Here is a 21267-nt window from a genome sequence, read left to right as displayed (position 1 = left end):
CACTAGACTGGAATATATAAGAACTAAAGTTTCAACATCGGATCACTCCAGATGAAGACACTAGACTGGAGTATATAAGAACTAAGTTTCAACATCAGATCACTCCAGATAAAGACACAAGACTGGAGTATATAAGAACTAAAGTTTCAACATCAGATCACTCCTAATAAAGATACTAGACTGGAGTATATAAGAACTAAAGTTTCAACAAATGATCACTCCTGATAAAAACACTAGACTGGATTACATAAGATCTGAAGTTTCAACATCAGATAACTATAGTTAAAAAGACAAAAGACTGGAGTACATAAGAACTAAAGTTTCAACATCAGATAACTCCAGATAAAGACACTAGACTGGAGTATATAAGAACTAAAGTTTCAACATCGGATCACTCCAGATGAAGACACTAGACTGGAGTATATAAGAACTAAGTTTAACATCAGATCACTCCAGATAAAGACACGAGACTGGAGTATATAAGAACTAAAGTTTCAACATCAGATCACTCCAGATAAAGACACAAGACTGGAGTATATAAGAACTAAAGTTTCAACATCAGATCACTCCAGATAAAGACACTAGACTGGAATATATAAGAACTAAAGTTTCAACATCGGATCACTCCAGATGAAGACACTAGACTGGAGTATATAAGAACTAAGTTTCAACATCAGATCACTCCAGATAAAGACACAAGACTGGAGTATATAAGAACTAAAGTTTCAACATCAGATCACTCCTAATAAAGATACTAGACTGGAGTATATAAGAACTAAAGTTTCAACAAAAGATCACTCCTGATGAAGATATTAGACTGGAGTATATAAGAACTAAAGTTTCAACAAAAGATCACTCTTGATGAAGATACTAGACTGGAGTATATAAGAACTTAAGTTTCAACAAAAGATCACTCTTGATGAAGATACTAGACTGGAGTATATAAGAACTAAAGTTTCAACAAAAGATCACTCTTGATGAAGATACTAGACTGGAGTATATAAGAACTTAAGTTTTAACAAAAGATCACTCCTGATGAAGATATTAGACTGGAGTATATAAGAACTAAAGTTTCAACAAAAGATCACTCTTGATGAAGATACTAGACTGGAGTATATAAGAACTAAAGTTTCAACAAAAGATCACTCCTGATGAAGACACTAGATTGGAGTATATAAGAACTAAAGTTTTAACAAAAGATCACTCCTGATAAAAACACTAGACTGGATTACATAAGATCTGAAGTTTCAACATCAGATAACTACAGATAAAGACACTAGACTGGAGTACATAAGAACTAAAGTTTCAACATCAGATAACTCCAGATAAAGACACTAGACTGGAGTATATAAGAACTAAAGTTTCAACATTGGATCACTCCAGATGAAGACACTAGACTGGAGTATATAAGAACTAAGTTTCAACATCAGATCACTCCAGATAAAGACACAAGACTGGAGTATATAAGAACTAAAGTTTCAACATCAGATCACTCCAGATAAAGACACAAGACTGGAGTATATAAGGACTAAAGTTTCAACATCTGATCACTCCAGATAAAGACACTAGACTGGAGTATATAAGAACTAAAGTTTCAACATCGGATCACTCCTGATGAAGACACTAGACTGGAGTATATAAGAACTAAAGTTTCAACATCAGATCACTCCAGATAAAGACACAAGACTGGAGTATATAAGAACTAAAGTTTCAACATCAGATCACTCCAGATAAAGACACAAGACTGGAGTATATAAGGACGAAAGTTTCAACATCTGATCACTTCAGATAAAGACACTAGACTGGAGTATATAAAACTAAAGTTTCAACATCAGATCACTCCAGATAAAGACACAAGACTGGAGTATATAAGGACTAAAGTTGCACAGCAGATCACTCTTCATGAAGAAACTACACAGGAGTATATAAATACTTAGGTTTCAACGTCAAATAAACCAAAATGAATATATAAATAGCAAAAGCTAGGGTGAGCATTTATAGTACAGCATTCTATTTGAAAGTAGACGACGTTTTCTTCTATTATACCTGTATGTTTTAGTTAACATATCCGCGTGTTCCGTTAGCAACACTGATCTCATTAAATCTTCGATCAATGGATTGATCTTATGACTGGGAACTCCACGAAGTGCAGCATACATTTGCAACATCTCCCGTCCCGTCAATAAATCGATCAAAGCATCAAACTGTGGACAATAGCCTGTTCGTTGACGAGCCTTGGTAAACAACATAATTTACATTCAAAATTATAATTTTCATTTACTAAATAACATGTATAACGCGTGCTCTGATTGGTCGATGCTCGTGTTTGTATCAAGCCACCCAAACATGGAAATTTTAAAAATGAAGCATACTGACTCATGAAAATAACGTGTACAAAGGCAATTTTTCCCGATTGAAGTATTTGTTGTTGACACAATGATTAAATGTAGGAAGGTTTCGGGGGGGAGGGTCATAATCATATATACATTTATCAATACTCTCCCCCCCAACTATCGATGGTTGACCACAGTCGGTACTAAATATACAGCACCAAGTTGCCCAACCAAATGGTATTAATGTTTGTTTTCTATGGTGTGGCTACAGAATAACGAACATAAAGAAGGTCCTTTCTCTACGCAGTTGAAACTAGCCGACGTTTCCAATTTGCCTGTTTCAGGAGTACTTCATCCGCAACTAAGGCGTAACGGCAATTGAAATAAATTTCATGCTTGAAATTTGCAATGAACAGTAGCAGCGATTCGTATGTATTATTGTCTTCAATTGCGTTTACAGGTGTTTGGGGATCAATTACTGCTGAATCATGCAAAGTCTGAACGTCGGCTGATTTCAAAGACGAGCAGTTTTTTCGAAACATCCTGTTGAGCCATTACTCTGTGGTAATAATACGGGTGGCACAAAAAATGTCAATGAAGTTATCTTCGATATATTCCTCATACTGTGCTGAGGCTGTGTTTCGCTAAAGAATGTGGTTTCGTTGGACGGTGTGCATTGTGGAAGAAGAACCAAAATGGCGGACAATACAACGGACCATTGAAACGTTTATATTTTACAAGTTTGTTCTGCAGAGAAACTGAAATATATTTGACCAATTACCTACGAAGTGGCCGACAACAAGCAACAACTGAAAAGGAGTTCATTTATAAACAAGTAAGAAATTATTTAATAAGTAAGGGTTAGTTGCTCGATCTTTGAACGTCAAATGTAATTCGCTTGGCTTTTATTTATGGCTGGTTACAACTTGTTTTGCGTCGTAATATTATTGAACAATTACATGTAAAGCTCCATTTCGTAAATGAGCAACACTAAACATTGCAAAGAAATTTAACAGACATTGCAACGTCAACACTAAATATTGCAACAGAAATTTACCACTAGAAAATAACATCGGCGCGGTCAAAATATTTGCCCGTTCCTGGCATGCATTTTACGTCATGACCGCGCCAAGTTGGTGATTTCAACGAAGATTTTCTTTATTTACAATGTAGATGTCATGCAAAATGGCAAAATTTTGTTGTTGTTTACTCATAGAGGAGTAGTGACATACCACAGTATGTTTTCTTTGTAAGCACCATTTCAATGGTATACACGGTGTTGAAAAAAACTGCAAACCTGGAATTTGCATAACAGCCTCCTCAATGTCTGCATGCATACCATTTCCTGTTCAACTTTTTCCACAGTGACGTAGTTCGAGTTTTCCACAGTGACGTAATGACTAGTTCGAGACTAGTAGGATGGCTAAACTAACAAAACTAACTACGAATTTTATTTAATTTACATCCTAAATTCCAAGCATGAAATTCCTTTAAATGGCGTTTACGTCTCCTTAAGGATGAATTACTGCTTTAAAGTCTTCATGTCGGATCAGCCTCGTAGCCAGGCGCTTTTGAATTATTTGATGATTAATAAATTGAATGTCACATGGCGTGTGTGGGCGTCGCGCGTTAGCGTGTTACAAGCGTTACAAGCCGCGATTTTCCCATTTTTATTCGCGCATGTCGTCCCGCGCTGCACTTTTCGCAAAATGGTTTAGAGCATCAAAGCGCCTCGGTACGAGGCTAGCATGTTTACAGTTCGCGGACAGATAATTGAAATAATATATAACGGAACGTAAAGTACCCATCCAGTTGTAAATTTGGTTCAATGGTCTTTACATGATTCTTCAATTTAAATTAAAGCGGGAAAGGTCAACAAATCATATACAGTAGCGCAGCCAGTCATACTTTTCACTTCCGCTTTCCTGAAATTTTTGTATTTACTGACAGTGAGAAAATAGATTTCTAAAGACATGAATAATGGTAATCTTTAAAATTTACACAGCGGAAGTAAATCTGCAGGCTGGCTACGCTACTGACCATATACAACAATAAAAACATACCCGACTTAAATTAGTCTGAATATCCCACGAGTCAAGGACGGCGGTACCCGAAGTTGGAATCACATCGCCTGTTAACATTTTAAACATTGTAGTTTTTCCCGCGCCATTGACTCCCAGGAGACCGAAGCATTCACCTAAAGGTATTCCCAAGCTGATGTGATCCACTGCAGCAAAAGTTCGACGACCTTTCGGGAAAAAATAAGGTGTTTATAAAGCAGGAGCTTTGTTCTTTTATAGATTTTCATTGAATAGAAGTTTCAAAACGACAGTGAACTTTGTAAAAAGTCTTCATGAAAATCTCGTTTCATTCTCCAGACAATGAGAGTATTCTATATTTTCAAGACAATCTTCTTTCATTCTCCAGATTAAGAAAGTACAACGGTTGGAGAGAGTTTTTTTACAGACAACATAACACTACGAAGACAACTCTGCCCATCTGAACAAACACATCAGTAATATACATTTAATAATTTACTGATGCAAATTACGTAAATATACATTATAATTTAAGTTCTCATTATGCAACGCGGCAACGCTGGTTGTAAAATCGGCCATTACAGGTTCCTCGTGTCTTGAGAATGAAAAAGATGTCATATATATAACATAAACTTTTAAGAAAGTCTACTGACATTTTAAAAGTTTTATTTCAACAAAACCATATTAAAATAGAAAAATTTTCGTTTCATAGACATTTTAAAAGCCCGTTTCGTATGTGAAGACTTTTCTAGTGGTAAAAAATTGCGAAGTTATCTTTTCAACGAAGCACAATGAAATCATCGGAACCATCTTTTTTAACTTTCCAAAATATTGTGTTAAAAAGCGAAAATTTTTTCGACATGATTTCGACTTCTAAAAGAAGGCTTTCTTTTCAACACATCTACAAAGAAAGCTATTAAAACACAGCAAGGTGAAATTCTCTACCTGGAACTTTAAATATTTTCGTAAGATCTTTCACTACAAGCACGTCTTCGTTCACTTCGTCGTTGAGTACTCGTCGTTTTTCCGCCATCACGTCGGAATCTTCCGTTTCATCGTTTGGATGCAAGCTGTCAAACGGATCGACGTACACCGATCTAATGGAACTTCGCAACGACCGAATAGCGTTGAAGTCGATGAACAGAATAATAAGCATGAAGAAGATTCCTTCAAGTGGTAACACCAAGAGAAATCGACCAATTCCAGGATTTTCAAAAGCCAAATAATTCGTCTGAATCCTCGCTTTCAGAGGCATGCACATCACTGGCGCATGTTTTTCCATGCACATACTGTAAAGTCTGATACGGTTATAATTCTCAAAATATTGGAGAACGACTGTCCGAGGCAAAAGTTGGGGAGTACCAAAAAGTCCAGTTAAGGACATCAACAGTGTGATGGTAGTCAAGACTCTGAATGATGAACACAACAAGCAAGGCGAAAGGACCAGTTACAAAATTCAACAACATCAATAAGATTAAAGCTTTCAACGCCGTTTTGAAAAGAAACGAGAAGAGATACACAAACGGGATGATGGCTGAACCATAAAATATCAAAACGAGAAAAACTATTCCAAGACGATAGCCTTCTGCAATGAATTAAAATAAGTTGTTGAGAAATGGTGCGAAATGGGAAAATTCACCCAAACCGAACGTTGCTAACTTCAACGGAATTGTTGGAATTTTTAAGGGTTGACCGAGAGCTTAATGTGACGTTTGACATGCAATTCTGTGCTTCCACCAACTTTCAAGTGAAAAATGTGTTTAAAAAGACAAATATAAATGCTGTGAGCTAACTCCACTGCCAAACATACTTTGTAAAAGATCGTATCCTAAGTATTAAGGTATGTTGCTATCACAGGCTCACAGTCGCATACCAGATTCAACATCGCAACCTTGATGTAATTTTGTCATCAAAAACTATTGGAATTGTTTAAAGTTGGTTGGTTGGCCGAGAGATTAGGGGTTTGGGTCGAGTTCATTCTCCTTACAAACAAGTATTTCGACAACTACGAGGAATCCTCGAGCATTTTGTAAAATAACTTTATTGGATCACAACGTTCGGATTGGCTGAATTATCAGGCAAATGACGTTTTATTGGAAGATATTGACAACGCGGAATCAAATTCGGCGTTTCAAATAATTCCAATTTTTCGGGTTTTGTCACCAAAGGCAAGAGAATCGTTTTGGCGACCATGACGACAATGAGAAATACAACCTGCAATTTTCAGTCCTGCTATGTAGATTTTAGAACATTATTTACTGTTTTTACAAAGAGTACATAAAAATCTACATAACATGACCAAATGCAAGCTACGTCATAGCTTGGGAAATTAGACATACCTGTGTACGAAGGAACTTTAAAACATGCAAACAAAATAACAACGCCGATACAAGGAAGTGTAAACTTCACCATGTCCCACAACCACGAAGCAGTCCAGTAGCTAATGGGATCAACACCGCTAACGAACTGCACATGTTTTGCACCGTTCGTTCGCTCCTGGACGACAAAAACGACAAAATATGAAGCAAGAGACGCCATGTCAGCCAGCAGAAAGGCAGCTATAATAAGACCAACATTGTTGCTGGAAAGAAAATGAAAGTTAATGAATTTGACCTTGTTGCCTTAGTAACTACTGATCGTTGGCAGATCACTTTAAAGAAAGTGGAGCAGGGAGACTGGGGGCTATTGCATCCTACTATTGATTAGACCTTTTTGCCTTAGCAACTATTGATCATTTGTAGATCACTTCAGAGAAAGCGGAGCAAGGGGACTGAGGGCTGTCACCCCCCCGAATCCCTTCTTTCCCACTTTCACCTAACTTTGGCAGTCGATAACCCCGCCCCCTAATAAAAAATATGCTCAGCGATCCCTGCCTTTGAAGTGAACACAGTCGTATGTCAGGAATAAATCAGTCTCTCATACATATATATATATAAATATACACCGTACATCCTGTGTCCCAAGTTAAGGAGTCACCATTGCACTATGGTGATAGCCGGGAGGGGACATTGCTATACAAGCTGTATACATTACAACAATAGTGCAATGGTGCTTCCTGCACTTGGTACACAGGATGCACTGTTAATATATATCAATTCATAATACATACATATAAATTTCAATAGAAATTGGAGAGACTAAAAAACAATACCTGATTACATAAAAACACGGGCGCTGATTGGTTGAATGCTCAAACAATCGTTGTTTTTTTAACTCAGATTGCGTGATTTTTGCAGGAAATTTAACAGTGAATGATGTTTTATTAAAACGATATTCATTAAAGAAATACAAAATATATTTACTTGTCCCTATATAATTATAGGAACGCTTGTTGTGAAAGTTTGGGAAAAGCTCGAAAGCAAAAAATAACATACTCATCTAAATCATTTGATTTTTGCTCCGTAGTTCTCGGCAAAGGATGATTTGTCACTGTGATTAATTTGTTTTTGTTTCCGGAACTGTTTTTCAAAATGGCGTTGTCCACTGCACTCAGTGCCACCGCTATCGCATGATAAGCTTGATCGTTGAACCAAGCCTTGGCTATTGCTAAATAAGAACACACATAAATTACCTTAAATTCGCCAAGGTTCTTAGCTGATCTACCTCATATTTATGTTTTCTAATGATCTGCAGCACGTTTCTTTATCTACAGATCCTTTCTTCATCTACTGATCCTTCCTTGATCTACAGATCCTTCCTTGATCTACAGATCTTTCCTTGATTAAAAAATCCTTCTTAATCTAAAGATTCTTCGTTGATCTACAGATAGATCATTCCTTGATCTACAGATCCTTCCTTGATTACAGATTCTTCCCTCATTTACAGATCCTTCCTTTATCTACAGATCCTTCCTTCATCTACAGATCCTTCCTTCGTCTACAGATCCTTCCTTCATCTACAGATCCTTCTTTCATCTACAGATCCTTCTTTGATTAAAAAATACTTCTTGATCTACAGATTCTTCGTCCAACTACAGATAAATCTTTCTTTGATCTACAGATCCTTCTTTGATCTAGAAATTCTTCCTCGATCTACATAAACTTCCTTGATACTTTCTTTATCTACAGACCTTTCCTAGATCGACAAGTCTTTCTTGATCCCCTACAACATTTTGAACTCATTAAAAAAGCATAAAATGACAGATATTGATTAGAACTATTCCACCATCATAGTTACACACCTTTAGGGAGGGTGAAAACAATGTACACATTTAATATAAACGACAACTTTTTTGACAATACACATGTTTCGACATCTCAAGATGCCATCTTCAGTTTGAGTGAAATAAGCAAACAAAGCAAACAAAGCAACAACCTCAAACTAGACACCAAAACTACTGACACGACGATCACAACCAACACAAATGAAAATTCCAAAATAACAACTCTATACTTCAAACTACCATACATCGGGCATTACTCACGACACACACAACGCAGACTTACAAACATTATGAAACGCTTCTGTACAGATATTGACATTCGACTGATTTTCACATCATTCAAAATCAAAACCTTTTCTCATTCAAAGACCCAATCCCTGATTCAATTAAATCTATGGTGGTATATGAATTCAATTGCGCGGGATGTAATTCCCGATACATTGGCGAAACTTCGCGCCATTTATCCACCAGAATCAGGGAACATACCACAACAGACAAAAACTCTCATATCTACCGACACCTTCTTAAATCTCACTCATGTAAAACCAACTATTCACCTATTCCACCATCATCGACACTGCGGACACCTCATTCACCCTTAAAATCAAAGAAGCACTCCACATTAACAAAGCTAACCCTGACCTCAATGTTCAAGTTTTTAAATTCAATACAATATTTAGTTTATAATACGCTCGGACGCTCCTCATTAATTTATCTTATTTCCTTTTTATTTATGTATCATATTACTTTTATATAAACCTTGTATCACCTATTATATCACTCATACTGAACATGGCAACATGAGATGTCGAAACATGTCTATTTTCAAAAGTTGTCGTTTATATTAAATGTGTATTGGCAATAGTGCTTTTACGAAATTATGAAAACAATGTAGCTACACAAGCAAGCAATACCTTTTTATTTGCTTCAGTAAATGTCGCTGCAACCAGATAATGTCTGTTGAAGTATCCAATGTTTCTTCTTTTGGCTTTTCAAGCAAATATTTCGTCATGTTCCCATCATGGAAAGCACTATCCTTGTCGATATCAACGAACTTAGTGTACGAGCTTGCCGAATGTGTGTACATTTTAACCAGATCATTTATCTCCCTGAAAAAGATTTATTTACGCTTACATCAAATTTTAATATCTGATCGGGATTTTAAATCTGGGCGCGCATTATTCAAAATGTTTTGCTGCGAGAAGTTTAGTTTAATGCCCAGAAATCGAAAACGGTTTTGTTCTTGTAACAAAGATATGAAACAAAAGCACGTCGCTGATTATATTTACTCATCCTAAAGAGGGTTTAGCACAGTGATGGGGCATTGAAATTAAAATAATAGATTAATTTCTAAGTCTCCCTTTTTTAAAACCCTGTTATTAACCATGTTAAGTAGTTTACCATAAGAAAATTGAAACATTTTTCCCTTAAAATCTAAACAATTTAACCAAATAAATGTTTGTGAATGATGATCGTCCAGGTTAATAAAGTCCTGAGAAGGAATAATTTTGTTGTTGTTGACTGACGTTTCGACAACCTTAGCGGTAGTCATCTTCAGAGTCAAATGAGGAGTAAACGTCAGGTTAGCCGTATTTGTTATCTGGTTCTTACGTCATTGTATTGTGTGTACAGGAAATGTGTATTGTCATTGTGAGTTAGTGTGAAGTGAAATATTTTATTTTTAGCTGTGATGTGTGATTTAGGTGTGATGTTTTTAGTTGTAATGTGTGGGTGTCAATTGTGGATTTGTCATTGTGAATTAGTGTGAAGTGTATTGTTTTTAGTTGATCGTTTGTTTGTATTGTGAATAAGTCGTTTGTAAGGTGCCGGTAATTGCTGTGATCTGTCCAGGGGGGTTTGTTCAAAGTTAGTATACCAACATTCTAATGCAAGCCGTTGTCTATAGTCAGTACTGTAAGTGATGCATTTTGCCGAGTCCCAGTCAATGTTGTGCTTTGTGATTCGGTGATGTTTGGCAATGTGATTAGTTTTGTCTTGTTTCTTAGTAGCTCCTTTGTGTTCAGTAAGTCTTATGTTTAAGTTCCTGCCAGTTTCCCCGATATAGGAGGCGTGGCAGTCGGAACAGTTTATTTTGTAAACTGCACCTTGTCGTTCGTTGGGTTGTTCTTTATCCTTTATGTTCGATAGTACTTGTCGTAACGTTGTGATTGGTTTATGTGCGACACCTATGTTGTATGGTCGTAAGATACGCGAGATAGTCTCAGACGTACCTTTGATGTAAGGTATCGTTGCTATTGTCACTGAGTTGTTCGTTTCACAGCAATTACCGGCATCTTACAAACAACTTATTCACAATACAAACAAACGATCAACTAAAACATTACACTTCACACTAATTCACAATGACAATACACAATTGACACCCACACATTACAACTAAAAACATCACACCTAAATCACACATCACAACTAAAAATAAAATATTTCACTTCACACTAACTCACAACGACAATACACATTTCCTGTACACACAATACAATGACGTAAGAACCAGATAACAAATCCGGCTAACCTGACGTTTACTCCTCATTTGACTCTGAAGATGACTACCGCTAAGGTTGTCGAAACGTCAGTCAACAACAACAAAAACAGTCCATCTCAGGACTTTACCTGGACGATCATCATTAACAAACATGTAACGATACTCCCGGGTTCAAACCATTTCCTTAACCAAATAAAATTGAACAGCTCTGGTTTAAAAATTCGAACAGTTCCAAGAATTTAAATCGAACAAGTCACAAACATATTTTACCAGAAGTTAGCAGGAAATAATATGTAAATGTGATTCTATTTGATTAAATATACAACTGGAAGGCTACTTTTTATACATTAACATGCCTTTTTCTCTGGGGACTAGTTTAATTGCTGGCTTCAAATTTTGGCGGGAAGTAGCCGTCCAGTTATATTTAAGTTCAATATATCTACCTGTTCGGGTTTCCTACAATTGAGTAAGGTGCAATGTTATCATGAAACATAGCTGTCGTCAAAATTCTGGGAGGAGAGTCCTCGGGCTTAGGAATCGTCTCAATGGCAATCAGAGCAAACATTGTGTAAATAAGAGGCACGAGAAGCTCAAGAATTATGGCTATCTTATGTCGACGCGAATGAAGAAAGCGTTTCTTGAACATAGCACACCACCTCTGCAGAAACAAGGTTATTCCGTAGTTTAACTGTGGCTTTGTTGTGTTTGTTATTGGCATCATGCTGTTGTTGCGTCCATATAATGTGTCTTCATCATTCACTGTACTCACAGAAGCGTTTATTGCATCCGCTAGATGACGCACATAAGAAAAAGTTTGACTTGAAACACCATGAGCACAAAAAACATTTATTCAGTGTTGGTCAAATCAAAACCACAAATCAGCATTTTCTAGAAATGAGTCAATGCTAAACAATCAACAAATACCACTTTTACCACAGCTTACTCTCGAGTGTATCATCTAAAACCTCGTCGCAATCCTTTACTTTCATTGATATCCTGATCAATCAACAATTACCACTTTTACCACAGCTTACTCTTGAGTCTATCATCTAAAACCTCGTCGCGATCCTTTACTTTCATTAATATGCCAATCAATCAACAATTACCACTTTTACCAGATCTTATTCTCGACTCTATCACCTAATGTCTATGCACAATCCTTTACTTTTATTTATACCAAGAAATCAGCACTTACCACCTTTACCATAACGTACCTTTGAGTCTATGACGTAATGTCCCATCACAATCCCTTACTTTCATTGATATACCAGGAAATCAACATTTACCACCTTTACCACAGCTTACCTTGGAGTCTATCATTTAACGTGTCGTCACATTCCGTTCCCACTTTCATAAAAACTTCTTCCATGGTTGTCATTGAAGCGCCATAACTAGCAATTCCCAGCTCCTTTCGTCGAGTCTCCAGTTCTGAGAACAACGTGGAAAAATTCCGCGAAGATTCCCGAGGCAAGATGTAGGACAGTTCAGCGCCTAACGTAGGTAAAAAAAAGTATTGCAAAGGACTACTGGCTAAACACTACATCGAAAAACACTTATAACAAAAAAAATGTATACTATTTAAACTTCATACTGATAAAATATGATAAAGTAGGTAAAAATACAAAGCCTTCTCAACAAACGACAGCTTAGTTTGAGCTGACGGGTTTCATTCTTTTGAAATAAAATTTATATATACATGTGTTGTATACCTCGAGAGTCTTTGAAATCAATTGTTAAACATAATTACTAGTCTGATGATGTTTTGTGTATAGAAGAAACGTAACTACCAATAAATAATTATTTCTTTTCAAAAAATGAATTCGAATTTTATGTTTGGCAATTGTTTTTTTAATACGAATACGTTCATATGAATTTGTCAAACAATAAATTTTGCGTTGTTTCCACTTGCTAAAATCATTCAACGCTCGTCACTCCATCGTATCCGGCAGATAGCTGCTGGCTCATATCTGCAGGCTCAAACTATAAAGTTTCTTAGAGAAGTACATTAAAACTTACCAGCACGACTATCCAATTGGCCATTCGGGACGTACTCTTTAACAAGTTCATCAATTTTGTGTTCTTTACATTCTGGTTCTTTGACCATCACTATATGATAGCCCATGCTATAATGGTTTTTCAAAAACAATGAACTACCACAACAACGGATTTTGCCCTCGGCCATTATCGCAATGCGGTCTCCTAAAAAGTCGGCCTCGTCCATGGAATGTGTCGTCAGCAAGATCGTTCGTCCGTCACGATACTTCTCAAGCAGTTTCCAAGTAAACATGCGGGTAGATGGATCCATACCGGAAGTAGGTTCGTCAAGCATTAACACCTTGAGGGAGTGAGTTGCTGAATATTTTAACTTAATAATTAAAAGCATATCTTCTAAGAAGACTTTAAAATAGATTTATGCCTAAGGAGAACAGATCTTGAGTTTTTAAAGACTTAAGTCTAGAGTTCTCATCAGGAAATATTTGATGTGTAAAAACTTTAGTCCTTATATACTCCAATCTAGTGTCTTCATAAGGAGTGATCTGATGTTGAAACTTCAGTTCTTACATACTCCAGTCTAATGTCTTCAATTGAAGTGATTTGGTGTTGAAACTTGAGTCCAAAATACCTCAGTCTATATCACGAGTGATCTTCAGATGTTCATTCTAGTAATAAAACAACTGCACGTGATGTGCACGTGATAATATCTACCTTCGTTTTTCCAATCAGCGCTACTCCTAAAGATAGCTTGCGTTTCATCCCGCTAGACAAATATCTTGTCTGAGCGTTAGCTTTATCCGCGAGTTTGATGGACTCCATCATTTTTACCACTTTGCTATCGATTTCATCACTAGACAGACCCTTCAGTTTTCCGAAGAACCACAAATGCTCCTTAACAGTCAGTCGATCGTACAAAACGTCATGTTGTGGACATAAACCTTTTTGAAAATAGTAAAAATGAAATAGACGATTAACTATTTCAATGGAAGACAGTTAGGTCGTGAAAATAAAAAAGACCATGTCTCTAGACAGAGTTGCTTTAACTTAGTGATAATGGACCGAGCGATTTAGAAATATCCCAATAGTGTATGGGATTGAACAGTTTAATCAAATGCTAATTAATATCGATTATTCTAAATACGACATTAACACGATGTTCTTAAAATACATTCTTAAGTGTAGTTTTAAGTTTTACATACTAGTGGAACTGTAAGTAGCTAGTTGAACTATACTCTTCATTTATAGAAGTTACATACTAGTCAAACTGTAAGTAGCTAGTTGAACTATACTCTTTATTTATAGAAGTTACATACTAGTCAAACTGTAAGTAGCTAGTTGAACTATACTCTTTATTTATAGAAGTTACATACTAGTCAAACTGTAAGTAGCTAGTTGAACTATACTCTTTATTTATAGAAGTTACATACTAGTCAAACTGTAAGTAGCTAGTTGAACTATACTCTTTATTTATAGAAGTTACATACTAGTCAAACTGTAAGTAGCTAGTTGAACTATACTCTTTATTTATAGAAGTTACATACTAGTCAAACTGTAAGTAGCTAGTTGAACTATACTCTTTATATAGAAGTTAGATACTAGTCAAACTGTAAGTAGCTAGTTGAACTATACTCTTTATTTATAGAAGTTACATACTAGTCAAACTGTAAGTAGCTAGTTGAACTATACTCTTTATTTATAGAAGTTACATACTAGTCAAACTGTAAGTAGCTAGTTGAACTATACTCTTTATTTATAGAAGTTACATACTAGTCGAACTGTAAGTAGCTAGTTGAACTATACTCTTTATTTATAGAAGTTACATACTAGTGGAACTGTAAGTAGCTAGTTGAACTATACTCTTTATTTATAGAAGTTAGATATTAGTGGAACTGTAAGTAGCTAGTTGAACTATACTCTTTATTTATAAAAGTTACATACTAGTCAAACTGTAAGTAGCTAGTTCAACTATACTCTTTATTTATAGAAGTTACATACTAGTGGAACTGTAAGTAGCTAGTTGAACTATACTCTTTATTTATAGAAGTTAGATACTAGTCAAACTGTAAGTAGTTAGTTGAACTATACTCTTTATTTATAGAAGTTAGATACTAGTCAAACTGTAAGTAGCTAGTTGAACTATACTCTTTATTTATAGAAGTTACATACTAGTGGAACTGTAAGTAGCTAGTTGAACTATACTCTTTATTTATAGAAGTTACATACTAGTCGAACTGTAAGTAGCCAGTTGAACTATACTCTTTATTTATAGAAGTTAAATGTAGTTCTTTTCTCAGTCATTTCACATTGTAAATTGTATGAATTTCCACAACCGGCGGCGTAGCCAGCTCCTAAGTTTGGTTGTATTATGTAGATATTTGAGCTTAGAGGCTGGCTAAACCATTGCACCTAACAGTCATAACTCTTTCTAAATGTTTCAAAAACATTTCGTTACTTTCTTCACTGACCTAAACTTGACCGTACGCCATCCATGCTTGTTCTAATGTCGTAACCATTGACAACAGCAGTTCCCTGACTCGGAAAATAAAAACCGGTAAGGACAGACATCAAACTACTTTTACCAGCTCCGTTATGACCAAGAAGAACTGTAATTTGTCCCTCGAATATCTTTAGTGTAACATCGTCCACAGCAACTTTTTTACCTGCATAACACACGAAAGTATAATATCGTAACGTGAAGCCGTAATTAACGGCTTCAAGTTAATTACGGGGGGGGGAGGGGGTGCTAAAAGCTTTAGGGAGACAAGGTGGTAAAGGAGTGATGTAAGACAATGTTAGGGTTTCGAATTTAGGGCAGTCTGGTAATGCAACAACCAAAGGTAGTGTAGAAAGTTGAAACAATGCCCAGGAAACTCAGTTCAACTGTACTAGGGATTTGTTTTGCTAAAAATTGGGGAATTAAAATGTGTCTTGCAGGGGTGAACAATTTATTTAGGGGGGTTAAATCAGATGCCCGGGGGGGCTTGCACTCCCCTACACCCCCCAGTAAATCCGTTCAGGTCATCTACCTTTTACTCCGTCATAGATCTTCACTAAATTTTTGATGTCAATCCCCACATTCAGACCTTGAGGAGCCCTTTCGAACTTCTTCGATGTTTCGAAATTTTCCGCATTTCTTAATGGGAAGGTTTCTTTATCGTTTGATACCTGCGGCAGAAAGATATTTTACCCAAATCACTCCAAATATAACGCACCAAGCTGCATTCAGCAAGCCGCATTTTAAGCTGCATTCAGCAAGCAGTCACTAAACTTACATCGAAAAAAAATTTGACTTGACTTGAACTTCGTATATTGATAAATTAATCATCAGAATCTTCTTAAAATTATTAAACTGCGCATGTTCAGATGCTTTGCTAGTCGTGGAAGATATCTCACACTCCAGCAGCCTAACATGACGGTTCTGACAACGTAAGCAAAACAGCACATACGACTTCTAATATTATGACAATCTTCAGAATGAGGTCAAAAAAATTTATTACAATTAACCCTTTGCTGCATGGCGTTCATTTAGGGCAGCAATCACCAAAAAAGTTGGAGCTCGGTCGGCGAAAAAAGTTCATGCAGCGAACGGTTAAGGCGAATAGTTTAAGCCAGGGAAGATTGTTAAAGCGATACAACGAGACCAACACCAACAGCCCTTCTCAGGACGACACTAACATACACAATCAATATCTGTATTTATAACTGTTGCTAAGCAAAATTTCAAGCTACCTTTTCAAAGCTTCCACACCAGTAGCTCTTGGTGAATGGGAAGTAAAAAGGTTTCGAAGTACCATACTGTCCTGGGAACACATTTTCGATATACCATGTAAGCATACCATATATGGCACAACTAATAATCATCATGATGAACACAGTCCCGAGGGAGAACGTGTCGTCCACATCAACACCATGAAAAAGGTTATCCCATTGAACGCCGCTACCGGATCCTAGAATGTAAAAAACGTTTTGGCGGGATCATTGGTGTCAATCCTGTGTTAATTGGGGTTATTCATATATTCTGTTATGCCAAGCTAATTTCTTTTTAAAACAATTTCATTTCAAAAGAAATCATACGGGCATAAAAGAACATATGAATATGGTGACCGCAATTATCCCAGGATTGACCTTCATGGGCGGGATTAGTATTTTCGTTATTTAGAGAAAAGGAAAACGTAAAATTAGAAACAAAATTGGAAGTTTTCAATGTCGGCCTAAAAACTACATGAACGCTGCACAGTGGTGTCAAGCTCAATAATTATGGGGAGGGGGGAGAGGTAATATTCATAAAGGCATTTTTTGTCAATTATGTTCCTTTCAAATCAATTCTTTTATTTTGAAATTTTGAAGTTTGAAGCTTTGAAATTTCGTTAAATGTTAAGCCTGGTTAACACGAGTAAAATAAGCACGAGCTTCGAGGCTTTTGTTTCTATTGCTCTAGAAGTTTATAAAGACGAAGACATCATGGGATTTTCTTTAAATCTTTTTGTTCTTCTTTTGCTCTTCTCTTAGCTTATGCTTAAATATTTTCCTTATACTTGCGCTTATGTCCATGCTTATGTCACATGCTTCGTTAATTATCTTTGTTTTGTCTTTTGTCTACACTTGTGCTTATCCTTATTTTACTCGTGTGAACCAGGCTTTAAGTTCCCAGGAGAAGAAAAGCTTTCGCGATAGTACCAAAGATATGTAAAACATGCATGAAGCAGACAAGTTAGAATCTCTTTGCATCAGTAACATAGTCATGAAATCATCACAATAAGTCGTCAATTCCTACAGGCATTCTTTGTACACCCTGTATTCAGAAATCAATTCATTGTTCGTAAATTGTTGTTAACACTGTGGTTACTAGGATCTTTATAAATTCTTTATGAATTACTGAGAAAAGTTGAAAAACGCTTTATTATTTACGGAAGCATCGGTTCAGAACCCTTATTAAGTAAAACTAAGGCTTAATGAACTTATATGAGCATGAAGAACATCCCTTCTCAGATGAAAGTAATTTAAAACGAAAGCGGTTCAACACACACAGTCCATCAACGTTTTAACTTACCTTCAAACTTGCCGATGACAATCGCTCCAAGAGAAATGCCAAGATTTGGTATGAGGCATGCAATTGCTTTGAGAGTGAATGACATTTTGTCGTAGTATTGCCATATGAAGAAGAATAGTATGAAGGAAATATACCAAATTATAGCACAAACTTTGGCAGCGGTGCTCACTTTAGAGAAAAAAACGCTTACGAAGAAACAAAACATAATAGAAGAGGTAATATAAAGCAAAAGATAGATGAAAAATATTGTGGGTGCTGTTTTGTCGATAACACTCCCATTACTGTTAAATTTTATCGTGAAAAGAAGCGTCATTATGACAACTGCAACGAGACAAATAAGAAAACTTTGAATAAACCACGCCACCCAATGAAGCCAATGATTGACGCCGATGATTTTTAAAGTCTCCTAAAAAACATGAAATACCTAACTTAATTAGTTTGTTAGAACACATGAATTAAAGATATAGCTTTTATTGAAATGAGTAAAGCTGTAGTAGCAAATCTTCTCAAAAAACTGAACTACAAATTAATTAAAGATGTCGAAAGAGGGCTCAGTTTGACAACATTTTTGGAATGAACAATCAATGAAAACATTTAAAAGGTAGCACTGTCTCTTCCAGGAAGATAAAATTTTCCACCTATCAAATATATTGCAAAATGATCTTAATATGAATTTAATTATCCAAAGAGGTTATTTCTCTGACTTTGATGCAGGCTTTGAAATAAAAAGATATCAGCAAATAATACAAATTACAACTTACCTTTAGCCCTTGTTCCTTCTCATATACAATATTACACACAATCACAAGTGCAGTAAACAAATAAGCAATTGCTATGACGACTGAGATTACAAATTGAATAATTGAACTGAAGGGAACCTTAAAATAGTTTGGGAATGGAAATTTTTCCATGCGAACCGATATTTGGTCTTGAGTAGCAAACTGTCCAATAATAGCTCGATCTACTGCATGTTGGGTAAACAAGAAAGCGGTACTATAATAGTCTGGACTGCCTCCAAGGGAATCATCTTTATTTCTTGGTTCAGAATTTTGAAACCTCGGGAAAACATACTTTGTCAACCAGCCATAGTCATTCTTGCGATGGCGAGAGTAGTCTCCCTTTGAGTTGATGAATCGCAGCTTGTAGTTAATAAAATTAGCCTGTTTTGATGGGAGACGAGTAAAGTGTATACCTCCAATGTATTTGGTAGAGTTGCCTTCAGAGGAGCTCATTATTTCATTAACCATGTCATCCTCATTTGGAAATATTTGCAAGGTGATGTTTTGATCCGGATAAGCATGTTCATTAAGATAAAATGTAAGGTTGTTGAAAAGCTCATGTGACAGTTGAGAAGCATTATTTGCAGCCAAGCCTATAGAGAATGATCTTCTTAGTGCAGGTGGTGGAGAGGTTACATTGAATTCATTCCAAACCAAGGCTGGGCAATCAGTGACAAGGAACAATCGCAAGGCCAGGAGTATGAATGACACGGAGATTGGTAACCCTATTTGAAAAATGGTTCCAATCGGATGTTTTCTTTGAAGCTTGAAATTCTTCCATATCAGTAGACCAAGTTGTTTCAATTTTGACATTCTCCCAGCAAGTTTTTTAACTGGTACCTTTTAAAATAGTCTTAAATTTTCGAAAGAGCTCACGAATGCAAAACCATCAACTCATAAGATCTAAAAAAGAAGTTAAAGTACCATTTACTTAAATAAAAAAACTCCACCATCTTTGTCGTGACACTTTGCTAACACTCATGAGTTAGGAGTCAAAAAAATGCTATTGTTAAATCACGAATTAACGTAGCTTCTTTTACATCTGACCCGATTGCATTACAACTAAGATTTTTCATATACTTATAAGGTTTTTTGTGATGTGACAGCGAGAAACTCTGTAAGACCTCCTTGCCGGTTGACGGATGCTAGTTTTGTACAAAATTCGTATCACAAACTGCTAGCAACTTTCAGTACTACCGTGAAATTGGCACCACATTGGGCACTACAATCAACACAATATTCATCACAACATTCATCACCACATTCAACTAAAATTTATCATTCAAAATGATAAATCGAAAAATCGTCTTTAAAACACGTTTTCCATCAAATACAACAGTAAAAAACAATTCTTAACTGTTTATTACTATTTTACAGTCCTTAACCATCACAATAAATGTATAAAAGTCAAGAAATTGAAGAAAACACTAAGATTTATATTACAGTGTACTTACCATTTCTCTTAATTAGCCTATAATTTAAAAACTACACGGCCAGAATATAGATAATTATATTGTCTAAAATATATCCAAAATCTGGAGGTGGCACAAAAAAATAAGTTAGAGAAAATCATCGACATAGTTAGATGACACGAATTCACGTAATATAATCTTATATAATTAGGTTGAGAATTTCAAGTCATTGCAAAACAAAGGCCTGTAAATAAAAAACTACACGGTAGAATTTTTTTAAACTTGGCCAGAATATAGACAATTATATTGTCTAAAATATATCCAAAATCTGGAGGTGGCACAAAAAAATAAATGACAGAAAATCATCGACAAAGTCGGATGACACGAATGCGCGTAATATAATCTTATATAATTAGGTTGAGAATTTCAAGTCATTGCAAAACAAAGGCCTGTAAATTAAAAACTACACGGTAGAATTTTTTTAAACTTGGCAATATTGTAGATATTCTTATTGTCTATAACATATCCAAAATCTGGAGGTGGCACAAAAAATTAAATAATAGAAAATCATCGACATAGTTAGATGACACGAATTGCGTAATATAATCTTATATAATTTGGTTGAGAATTTCAAGTCATTGCTAAACAAAGGCTTGTAAATAAAAAACTACACGGTAGAATTTTTTTAAACTTGGCAATAATGTAGATATTCTTATTGTCTATAACATATCCAAAATCTGGAGGTGGCACAAAAAATATATCGTAGAAAATCATCGACAAAATCGGATGACACAAATGCGCGTAATATAATCTTGCATATTTAAGTTAAGAATTCCGGTTCTTTAATAAACAAAGCCTTATAAATAAAAAACTACACGGTAGAATTTTTAAACTTGGCCAGAATATAGATAATTATATTATCTAAAATATATCCAAAATCTGGAGGTGGCACAAAAAAATAAGTTGTAGAAAATCATCAACAAAGTCGGATGAC

At 35.7% G+C, this 21267-nt stretch overlaps 1 protein-coding gene across 2 annotated transcripts in view; it reads right to left on the bottom strand.

Annotated features, from left to right (window-relative positions):
* LOC124449461 (phospholipid-transporting ATPase ABCA3-like) overlaps positions 1-21267 on the bottom strand; it is a 96647-nt gene that overhangs the window by 22911 nt on the left and 52469 nt on the right. The window contains exons 3-11 of one of the 2 annotated variants that reach the window (XM_047000381.1): positions 18844-19764; positions 18083-18488; positions 16762-16979; positions 16059-16197; positions 15498-15692; positions 13744-13970; positions 13054-13372; positions 12343-12528; positions 11481-11826 (exon numbers count right to left, since the gene is read on the bottom strand). In XM_047000381.1, coding sequence (XP_046856337.1) covers positions 11481-11826; positions 12343-12528; positions 13054-13372; positions 13744-13970; positions 15498-15692; positions 16059-16197; positions 16762-16979; positions 18083-18488; positions 18844-19674 — 2867 coding nt within the window. In that variant the 5' untranslated portion in view covers positions 19675-19764. Of the gene's footprint in view, positions 1-11480; positions 11827-12342; positions 12529-13053; positions 13373-13743; positions 13971-15497; positions 15693-16058; positions 16198-16761; positions 16980-18082; positions 18489-18843; positions 20065-21267 lie in introns of those variants that run through there. The other variant, XM_047000380.1, reaches the window with a different exon arrangement.

Source organism: Xenia sp. Carnegie-2017, unplaced genomic scaffold, assembly GCF_021976095.1.
Source record: "Xenia sp. Carnegie-2017 unplaced genomic scaffold, XeniaSp_v1 HiC_scaffold_23, whole genome shotgun sequence".
Classification (NCBI taxonomy): domain Eukaryota; kingdom Metazoa; phylum Cnidaria; class Anthozoa; order Malacalcyonacea; family Xeniidae; genus Xenia; species Xenia sp. Carnegie-2017.
This window is presented reverse-complemented; position numbering and strand designations above follow the sequence as displayed.